The sequence below is a fragment of the Melanotaenia boesemani genome, chromosome 8 (genome assembly GCF_017639745.1).
Source record: "Melanotaenia boesemani isolate fMelBoe1 chromosome 8, fMelBoe1.pri, whole genome shotgun sequence".
Taxonomy (NCBI): domain Eukaryota; kingdom Metazoa; phylum Chordata; class Actinopteri; order Atheriniformes; family Melanotaeniidae; genus Melanotaenia; species Melanotaenia boesemani.
Window position 1 is genome coordinate 38,179,998 of NC_055689.1, and position 11,258 is coordinate 38,191,255.

General features: G+C 41.8%; 1 protein-coding gene across 5 annotated transcripts in view; it reads left to right on the forward strand.

Moving 5' to 3' along the window:
• amph (amphiphysin) overlaps positions 1 to 11,258 on the forward strand; it is a 37,896-nt gene that overhangs the window by 15,325 nt on the left and 11,313 nt on the right. For 3 of the 5 annotated variants that reach the window (XM_041992444.1, XM_041992449.1, XM_041992446.1), the window contains exons 8-14: positions 940 to 1,015; positions 2,790 to 2,872; positions 3,078 to 3,216; positions 5,145 to 5,264; positions 5,337 to 5,420; positions 5,649 to 5,675; positions 11,206 to 11,229. In XM_041992444.1, coding sequence (XP_041848378.1) covers positions 940 to 1,015; positions 2,790 to 2,872; positions 3,078 to 3,216; positions 5,145 to 5,264; positions 5,337 to 5,420; positions 5,649 to 5,675; positions 11,206 to 11,229 — 553 coding nt within the window. The remainder of the gene's footprint in view (positions 1 to 939; positions 1,016 to 2,789; positions 2,873 to 3,077; positions 3,217 to 5,144; positions 5,265 to 5,336; positions 5,421 to 5,648; positions 5,676 to 11,205; positions 11,230 to 11,258) is intronic. The other 2 variants (XM_041992447.1, XM_041992448.1) reach the window with 2 other exon arrangements.

Here is an 11,258-nt window from a genome sequence, read left to right on the forward strand (position 1 = left end):
TCAGAAATGTCACGAGGATGAAGAATTCAATGAGCCTGGTGACCCTGCACACCACTAACTTGCTTGTTATGCTAACTTAGCCTGTTCAGCCTCCCGGGTATGTTCTTTATGCTGCTATGAAGCTGAATGTGTTCAAGGTTTCCACTACACAAATGATCACCGTCACGGTAAAATAATCCCTGCCATGCTTTCAGAATTATGATTTTTTTTTCCAGATGTTGCAAATATAAATTGTATTGTATCAGAGTCTATATGAACATAAAGTTTATATTTGCGCACATTTAAAGACCATAATAAGAGTGAAGTTGTACTCAGAAAATATGACACTGCTCTGCAAATAGTTTAAATTTGAAAAACGAACACTGGAGTTTCAACTTACTGTCTGGTTATACGACGCCTCGCTCAAGAGTAACAGCAAAGCGGTGACAGAGCAAAGTAAAGCTTGTTATACATTCCTGTTCTTGTTCTTGAGGCCGTTTAAAAAAGTTCACTTTGATCCGATCAGTTCATGCTCCGTCCGTGACGAAGCTTTTCCGAGGCCTCAGTTGGTGGGGTCACGTGACTTTTGCTGAACCAACGTATCGGAACAATACTCGCAACACTTCCGTGTTCCATGCTCAAGCAGACAGACTCAAGTGTAATATCGCTAGCGTTTAGGTCTTTCCACCTGTTCTCCTGCTTCCACAATCACAACAGTTGGAATTATCACTTCATCATTGTTTTCTTCTCCTGACCCCAAATACTCATTATGTTCAGCATGTTTCCAAAAAGTTTGGGTTCTAAAACATCTGAAGACTGATTCTCACAGACATTAAAACACACCCTGCGCTCCACTGATGGAGATGGTGATCTTCCCAACATGTTGGATAATAACTCCAGAGGCTAACCTCCAGTTCTTCAGACTGTACTTAAACAAGTTTCTCTTTTTCTGTTTTGCAGCCGAGTCGGCTTCTACATCAGCACCTTTAAGAGTGTGACGAGTCTGGAGGCAAAGTTTCACCGTGAGATCTCCCTGGTGAGCTTATCATCTTTCTTCTTTAAAACAAGACAATTCAAATTAGAAAGTTTCAGAAGTCTGTCCTGTGTTGGCATCAGGAGTATGAAGAGATTTCAGCTCCAACATCATGGAGCGTGGCCTTAGCTGAATGAGCTAACAACTGGGATGATCCCAGAAGGGTTAGGGTATGAAGATAAACTGCATATCATGCCACAGACAGTATGCTACAGTCTGCATGTCATCAGGTGGAAACATGTTGTTCAGATGATGGAAATGAACATTTCACACAGAAAGCATCACAACAGCAGGCATTTGGATTAAGAGGTGAAAAGATGATAACTCACCTCTCCTGCATTAATGCTTTCTTTATACCACCTGTAATGCTTTTAATGTTTTATGTAAAGCACTTTGAATTTCTTGTTCATAAAAATGTGCTATATAAGTAAATAAATGAGAAATGTACAGAGGTGAAGAAAGCTAAAGGAATTTAAAGGATTGTCCCAAGAAGAAGAAAGCAAGGAGGAGGGGTATTGAATGATTTTAAATCTCTTTTTTAAAACTCATCTTTTTACATTGGCTTTAACTCTAGAGAGCACCACCATCAGGCCAGGCTTTGTGCTACCTTTCCTTTTTTTATTGCTTGTTTTATTGTTTTGATGTTTTTATGTGTTGTTATTTTACCTGTGCAGTACTTTGGGTACCTCGTGGTATGTGAAAGCGCTATATAATAAAGACTGATTTGATTTAACAGGTGAGAGGCAGGCACAACTGGACAGGTCACCAGTCCATTGCATTGTATCTTTGTCCTCTCTCTCTTTTTTCTACTTTCCATTTAAAATCAAATCAAATTTTATTTATAAAGTGCTTTCCATGCTGCAGGCAACACAAAGTGCTTTACATGATAAAAAAAAAGTAATACTTGCATAATAAAATAAAGCATGTCTTCACACACCGAAACAGATAACACAGCAATTAAAAAAAAATACTTATTATAATCTCTTTCACACAGTCGCACACACATGTATACACACATGCATACACACATTTATATACACATATACACACATATATACGTACATGCATACATACATCTCTTCACTATTCTTTCTTTCCCGTCCCCTCCGGTCAGGTCCAGCAAGATTATGTGAATTCCATCATTCAAAATAAACAAGATTTTTAAAAAAATTGATGAGGAGCCTTATACCCAGACCATCATTCTTACGCCGCCATGCTGGACAGGACAAGGTAGAAAAAACAAAACAAAACAAAACCAACAAAAGAAAAAAAAAACAACCCAATTCTCCAGGTTAGACTTTACACTGACAGACCACATCTTCATCATCTGGGATGTTCCAGCAGATTTACCCAGCAGCAACATCCTGTACTGGTCTTTGTTGTGCTGGTTAGTCCTGATGTTCTGGATCTGGTTCTGTTTTTAGTTCTGATTCTGATTTTGATTCTGGGTCTGGTTTTGAGTCTGGTTCTCGATGCAACATGGATCTGGAGCTGATGCTATGATCTAAAACAGGGTATGTACGTTTGACTGGTTGGAGGGTATGAGTTGTTAGCGCCTTCTATTCATGGATCATCATCAAATCTTCTGGTTTCCACGGAAACACTTCTTCCAGGAGGAAGATCTTCCTTGTTCTAAAATCGTTTATCTGGAGTTATGATGATGCAAAGTCAGTCTGTAGCAAAGGGGTGCCCCAAAAACCACAGAGGGTCCCCGAGGCAACTTGGGAACCACTGGTTTATAGGAGATGGTCCTCACTAACTTCCTGTTACTCTCTAGGTGTGCAAGGAACTTTATGAAGTGATGACGAAACTAGCTGAACAGCACTCTGACAAAATGTTCACTATTCAAGGAGCACCAAGGTAATCTCAAACTTTCCGTTCGCATTGAAAGACCTGACTGGTTGTTCTGTGTAGTGTGTATTTGTCAGTGTGTTGTCTCTGAGTTTGTGAGCTTGGTGATGATGTGAGGAGATGGGTGTTGCTATTGTATGACAGACAGGTTCATAACATCTGAAATGGGCCAATTAGAAAGAGGACCTCAGGTATTTTCTGTCTTGTTCCACAGTGATTCTGGACCACTGCGTCTTGCAAGAACCCCCTCACCACCAGAAGATGAGAGCCCACCTGAAAGTCCAGATGCTAGTTCCAATCACATGCTCCGCCCTGTCTCACCTGGACCACCACGCCCCAAATCCCCAACTCAGGTATCTGTAAATCTACCTGGGTCTAGATCCACGCAGGTGTACGCAGAATTACTAACTCGTTACCAATATTAAACTATCAGCAATCAATCAGTGATAGAGATTGATGATTAATGATTGTGACTAGCAGCTAATGACTGATGACAGATATTGATCATTTATACTTGGTGTGTTTGACCTTCATTGTAACTCCATTCTTTTCTTTTCTGCACTCTTTTGTCTGTTAATGGGTGAGTGAACCTGAAACATCAGTTCTTTGCTGTCCTGATTCATGTCATTGATGTTGGCCAGCTTTTAGTTTCCAGCTCTACGAACATAGTGTCTGTGTTTGTGTTTCGTGCCTAGTCTTTTAGTGTGTTTTTAGTGGGTCCTGGTGGTTCTGGTTCTGTTATTAACCCAGTGACAGCTGGAAACTCAATTAATAAGTGAAGCTGCTTTCAGCTGGAAAAGCATCAGCATAAAGTAGAAATAAAGATTTAGTTTGAATTCAGCTGTTTTGTGATCTGATGATCTTTATTGTAATTTTATTTTTTTTTATAAAATCTCTCTCCTAAATCATTAACTAGTAAATCTATTTTCTCTTAAAGAGCTGAATTATTGAAACACCTGAAAGTAAAAATTTAATCTTTTGAACTCAGATTCATTCTTGGATCATTTCAACCATAAAATCTTATAAATGCCTGTTTGAATAAAACAATCATCACATATATAGTATGCGTGTTCGTGAAACGTGTAAATGTATACGCGTGTGAAACGTGCACACGTGTAAAACGTGCATGTACCGAGGTCCAGGGTCTTACCAAGGTTCAGGATTTTGGTTAGACTTCTGGCTCTGGTCTCTCTTAGAGTTGGGTGATAAGTCATCCAGGAGAGGCTTGAAGTAGAGCCATGACTCTTCCACATCCAGAGAAGCCAGGTGAGATGGCTTGGGCATCTGGTCAGGATGCTTTCTGGGCACGTTCCACCAAGAGGAGGCCCCAGGATATCCAAATCACACTGGAGGGACTACTTCTTTTGGCTAGCCTGGAAACACCTTTAGTATCCCCGGATGAGCTGAAAAAAGTGGCCAGGAAGAGGGAAGTCTGCTCAAGCTGCTGCCCCCACGATGTTCCAGGGACTTAGCGAGTTTCTAGGTCTTACAGAGGATCCAGATTTTACTGAGGTTCAGGGTCTTGTTGAAGTACAGGGACTTAATGAGGTTCGAGGTCTTTTAGAGGTTCAGGGACTTACTGAGGTTCTAGATTTACTGAGATTCTAGGTCGTATCGAGGTTTCAAGTCGTACCAAGGTACAGGGTCTTGTTGAGGTTTGTGGTTCTTTCATCACATGGACTTTGTTATAATTGAAGAAAACTCTTACAGCTGAATGAGGTTCCAGGTCTTCATCAGTGAAACAGTTGAGATTTCAACAGTTTGAAGTAACTGCTCCTCAATATCTTTTTCTATCCAAAACAAATCTCACATGTGCGTTTCTCATGCAGACTTGTACAATATTATACATTTTTATGTTTGTGAACCATCTGGTTCCTGCTGGACTTTGTAGACTGGATGGTCATTAAAGGACTAGGGTTTATAAGTATTTTTTAGTCATAAAGACAAAGTTCAATCGCCACATCAACCAGTGACTGTTGGCTGTTTAATGTTTCAAATAAACTTAATTTGTCACTTTTGTCAGAAAACACATTTATTATGATTGATCTGGTCTAATATTTACTGTAGTCACAGGACTATTTTCAATCTTCCAGGATGAAACCAGCTGAAAGTGGTGAAGTGCATGCTATCATTAAAATCTAAAATTAGTCGTGAAGTCACCATAAAAGCAGCTGTGGCATTTAGTAGTGTTGTAGTTTTACAGCCAGCTCTCTTTCAAACCCAACCCATACTTGATGATATTTAAATCTGAGTTTTAAGAGCTCATTGTCTCTTCTGGCAGCTGAAAAAGGGACCACCAGTGCCCCCTCCACCAAAAGTCACACCCACCAAGGAGGTAGCAGAAGAGCAGATCATCGACTTGTTTGGTGGAGAATTTCTTCCAGCGCCTTCACCATCACAGGTTAGTACAAACAGACAGTTACTTAGCACTGTTTAAGCCTTTTGACCTTCTTCAACATGCCGTCTTCCACAGCCCAACGAACGACCTGGACAGTCTCTGCTGGACCTAGACTTTGATGATTTCCAGCCCGATGAAAGTGTTTCACCCATCCCACAGGTATATCTTTAACAGAAGCATGTCAGCACCAGCAGGGCTGTTATTAGTCTGAAAGCTTCCATCTAAACAGCAGGGAGGAGACTATAAGACTGAATCCAGTCTTGTTTAAACCCTGGCTTATCTGTTACAGTTAAAGTAATGGGACACAGTTCTTGGTTCGAATCTATTTAAAATACATCTTAGTGACCTTATTTTTCTCGTTAAAGACATGTCTTATGCTCCTTTCAGACAGCTGTACCTTGGGATATGTGGTCGGTGAGTAATGTGGTCTTAACATCATTTGATTCATCTAATTGTTTTGGTCATTTTAACCTTTGTTGTATAAAGTACTTTGGGGGGGGGGGTATTGATGTTTAAAAGGTACTTTACACAATCTCGATTCCAACAAGGTTGGGACATTGTGTAAAATGTAAATAAAAACAGAATTAAATAATCGATAAATCTCATCAAGCCATACCTTATTCACAAAGATAAACAACATATTAGATGTTGAAACTAAGACTTATATCCATTTCATGGAAAATGTGATGGAAAAACTGGAGCATTTGACAACTAATCAGGTTATCTGGCAACAGGTCAGAAACCTGCCTGGGTATAAAGGAGCATTTCAGAGAGGCAGAGTCTCTCAATGGAAAAATGGACAGAGGTTCACCAATCTGAGACAAACTGGATCTGAAACTGTGAAACAATTTCAGAAAAATAAGAAGCCAGATGTGAACAGGATCCAGAACCAGCTTCTTCCGTCTTCTCTGGACCAAAGCTCATTTAAAATGGTCTGAGGCAAAGTGGAAACCTGGATGAAGATGTGAACTAGTTTGTGGAAAGCATGGACGGCGTGTCCTGCAGACTAAAGAGGAGAGGGAGCATCCAGCTTGTTATCAGTGGACAGGTGAAAAGCTGCATCTCTGATGGGATGGGGCTGCATTAGTGCCTATGGCGTGGGCAGCTTCCACATCTGTGAAGCGCCATCAATGCTGAAAAGTACATGGAGGTTTTAGAGCAACATCTGCTCCCATCCAGACGTCTCTTTCAGGGAAGGCCTTGCAGATTTCAGCAAGACGATGCTGAACCACATCCTGCATCCATCACAGCAGCATGGCTTCACAGGAGAAGAGTCCGGCTGCTGAACTGGCCTGCCTGCAGTCCAGACCTTTCACCAGTACACAACATCTGGAGCATCATGGAAGCAGAAATCCAGCAACCAAGGTCCAGGACTGTAGAGCAACAAGTAACAAAGTAACAAAGAGGCGTGGCATGGCCTGGGTCGCAGCGGTGAGATGAAGGACATCACTTTCAACACCATATTTCCCTTCATGTGTGTTTGTGCTCGCCATTTTCACAAAGGCAAGTAGGAGAGGGTTTTTTTAATTTTTTTGTACAGCAAACCCACTTATCTGAAACCGAGCACAACAAATGAAAGAGGGGATTGGTGGGTGCTTCATTTGAAAAAAACAGGAGCGACAAAGTCAGAGGATAAATTTGGGAGATATGTTATGATAACTGGCACCATAGTAAAGATGCAGATATCCTTATTAAATGCCTATGGCCCAAATGAATATGATTTCTTTAGAAAATAGCTAATGTAATCACTGATACTGAATACTGGAGACTATACAGAACACCTGCAAAAAACTGGTCCAAAAAGGTAAAAAGAAATTTAAATGCTTAATGATATGATGTCAGAGTTAGAACTTTGGGCCCCTGGAGAAATAAATACCTGAATGATAAAGACTTTATTTTTGTTAGAAACAAGCACAGCCCTGGATAACCTTCTCACATATAAAGCTAAAGGATTGCTAAGATTTTCTAAATGGATCTATGAGATGCGGAACAGAGCCTGTCTATTGTTGGTGTTTAAGCTCTGTAAGGCCCTGATTACTTGTCCAGGTTAACCGTTCTCAACATAAAAAACTTTCACGTCCAAACGAATTAGCAGATGCTTTTGCATCATTCTGTTATGTACAGCGAATCGAAGACACAAACCAAAGCTTTTCTCGCCAGCCTATATTTGCCTCTCTTATCCAGAGATGATTCCCTCCAGATGACAGCAGAGATTTTGGAAACAGAAGTTAGGTAAGCCATCAAATGAAGAAAAACAATAAATCTCCAATGAAATGTATAAATGTGCCATAGAAGAACTAACACCAATACTAACTTGTGTTTTTAATTATGTTCTGTCTAACAAGGACTTGCCAGCTTCATGGTTGGAGGCTATTATTTAATTTATCCATAAGGAGAGTTAAAGACCCCACTTGCTGTGAAAGTTACTTAACTTAAACTTAAAATTACTTATTAATATTTTGGCCTGTGGAAATGCTCCTTAAACAACTAAGTCTTTAACTTGCTTTTAAAAGTGAATAAGGACTCTGCAGATCGGACGGAGTTTGGTAGATCGTTCCACCACTGGGGAACAACAGAGGAGAAGAGTCTAGCTACTGATGTGGCGCCACCTTGTGGTGGGAGCACTAGGCGTTTTTCACTGGCAGAGCGTAACTGTGGAGAGGGAGTGTAGCTCTGGATTAAGGAGTGGAGGTAGACCGGAGCCGTTTGGGTTATTGTTTTGTAAGCCAGAAACAGAGCTTTGAATCTGATGCGCTGCAATTGGAAGCCAGTGGAAAGCGATTAGCAGCGGAGTGACATGAGCTCTTTTGGGCTGGTTGAAGACCAGACGTGCTGCTGCGTTCTGGATCATCTGCAGAGGTTTAACTGAGCATGCAGGCAGGCCAGCCAATAAGGAGTTGCAGTAGTCAATGCGTGAAATGACCAGAGCCTGGACCAGGAGCTGGGCCGTGTGTTCAGTCAGGTAGGGTCTGATCCTCCTGATGTTGTAGAGAGCAAATCGGAAAGACCAGGCAACCGAGGCAACATGGTCCTTAAAGGTCAGCTGGTTGTCTACCATGACCATGATTCCTGTTAGAGAATGTAGGCACAAACATGATGGAGTCAAGCTGCACGCTTATCTGTGGAGGTAAGGAAGGATTGGCTGGAAAGACAATAAGCTCGGTCTTGGACAGATTTAGCTGAAGGTGGCGATCCTTCATCCATGCAGAGATATCAGCAACATGCTGATATTCACATTGAGACAGTTGTGTCGTCAGGTGGGAAAGAAAGGAAAAGCTGAGTGTCATCTGCATAGCGGTGGTAGGAGAAACCATGAGAGCTAATGATGCACCGAGTGAGGAGGTGTATAGTGAAAAGAGAAGAGGGCCAAGCACCGAGCCCTGAGGCACCCCTGTTGTCAGCCCATGTGATCTGGACATGCCCCCTCACCAAGATACTTTGAAGGATCTTCCTGTGAGGTAGGACATAAACCACGAGAGGACAGATCCTGAGATGCCAAGTTCCGAGAGTGTGGAGAACAGTATATGATGGTTGACCGTGTCAAAGGCAGCAGACAGGTCCAGCAGTATAAGGACTGAGGATTGACCAGCGGATCTGGCAACCCGTAGGGAATCAGTAACTGACAGGAGAGCAGTTTCAGTAGAGCGGCCTTACCTATAGCCAGACTGATATGGATCTAACAGGTTGTTGTCTTGGAGGAACTGTGAAACCTGACTGAAGACGGCACGCTCTAGTAGTTTAGACATGAATGGAAGCAGTGAGACCGGCCGGTAGTTTCCAACCTTCGGCTGGGTTGAGTGTGGGTTTCTTCAGCAGCGGTGGAACCTGAGCTTGCTTGAAGGCAGAGGGAAAGACACCGGATTTAAGAAAGGAGGTGATAATATGGGTTACTGCAGGTTTGATTGTAGGTAAAATGCTCTGCAGGATGTCAGAGGGAACAGGATCAAGAGGACAGGTTGTGGGTTTTGAGTTGACTAGAAGTTTAGAGACTTCGTCCTCATTTAGAGAGGGGGAGGAGCAGAGTGAGGCACCAATGGTCACTGGAAAGGTACTGTAATCCCAGATACAGGCTCATCATATTTATCATACCCTGATAAATGAAAATATTTGGTCAGGTGTAAAAGGCCACCAGGATGTGCTGAAGCCCTGGACAAGAGGACCTTTGTATTTAATAGATGGACGACAGCCGTTTGGATAGAATGAACTAACCCTTACCTTAACCCATAAGAACCCGAGGTGACATATTTGTCACATACAGTTTCTGAGACATTTTGCTTCAATTTATGGTATAAACTTTGCTCAGAATCCTGTTGAACACAATCTGATACTTGTCTTCTGTCCCCTAATAGATACCCAGGAGCAGAAAACCACATTATAATATTTTTTATATATTACATGGTAATAAATGGTAGATCTCCCCCCCCCCAAAACAAATTTGGATTTTTCTTTTGTTACAGGGCCAAATAAAGACTTCATATTTTAAAATTTGACTTTTCTTACAATTTTTTCATGGGTCAGGCCTTAAAGGGTAAAAGACTGTGACAGTACCCTGTGTGATCCTGTCAGCCCTGAGCCTAGCTTTTCCTACAGTGGCAGGACTTGACTTCATTTTCCTCTCTGGCCTACAGTTTGATGTCTGAAAACAGTGGTTTAAAACAAACAAGAAGCACCAGTATCAGTTCTTACGAGCTTCTGCTTTAAAACCCAATGATGGATCACCTCCACGTCTTGCTTTCTTTTCTTCTGTCGCTCCAACAGATTAACTTTCTCCTCCCGCAAGCCACGATCTTCTGGAAACTGTCACATGTAATAGCCTGGATTACTTTGGAAAAGAAAAAAAAACCCTGTTAAGGCAACTCCAAGACAACTCAGACATTTGCACCAACACTTAAGGCTGTACAAGTGTTCTCACACCATATTCACAACAAGTGAATATGGTGTGAGAATGGTGTGGTGAATATTGGCAAGTCTAAATGGAGGAGGAAAGCCATGAAAATGCCCCTGCCACCTTCCAGTGACTGATCTAAACACCTGTTGATTACAGACGAGGACATTCGGAGTGCTCAACAGGAGGACCCCGAGGTGGAAACCTGGATGAAAAAATCATGGAAACGGGACGTTGCTGAAAGTCCCACAAACAGATTTACTGTCGTGGAAGACAAGGTGTACATTGTTCTCCAGTTACCTAACAAAATTCTGTATCAGATTTAGATCCCATTCTCCCTCCGACAGCAGCTACTTCACCATTACCATGACAACCCCTTATCTGGATACCTTGGTCGGTACAAGACATATAAACGGGGGACTACTAAGTGGACTTGTTTGGGGCTGATTCTTTGAGTTCTACACAAGTAAAATTAGGCATGGTGAGGGCTTGACAGGAACGGAGGTGTACATTGGGTGTTATATGGACTGTTATACAGTCTGATGGTTGTAGGAAGGAATGACCTCTTGCCTACTCTGGGGGTGGAGCAACCTCACACTGCACGAGCTGCTCAGAGCCACTACAGCTGAGAGGTGTCCTTGATGGATGTTAGCTTGGCCAACCTCCATTTGTCAGCCACCTCCTTGATGGAGTCCAGTGAGCAGCCCAGGACAGAACCAGCTCTCATACAGTTTGTTTAGTGTCTTTCTCCCAGCACACAATGGCATGGAAGGCTGCAGAGGCCACAATGGTAGCTTACATCAGATTCACAATGAGCTCATATTTTCCATGAAATGGTAAAACTTCTCAGTTTCATCATCTAATAAGTTGTTTATGTCCTTCTGGGAATAAAATCTGGCTTCATTCTCCTTTAACTTTGATTTTACTAGGTGCCCCAATTCTTATGGAGTTGGGGTTGTAAATAAAGTTGATGTAATGCAACAGCAAAAAGTTTTTTTTTTTTTTGAAAATAAAGTTAAAATGATAATAAAAATGAAATACCCCCCCCTTTTTTTTTAGGCGAACTCCCAACCTGCTCAACCTGTAAGTACATGTTCATTTAAAGCTGGACA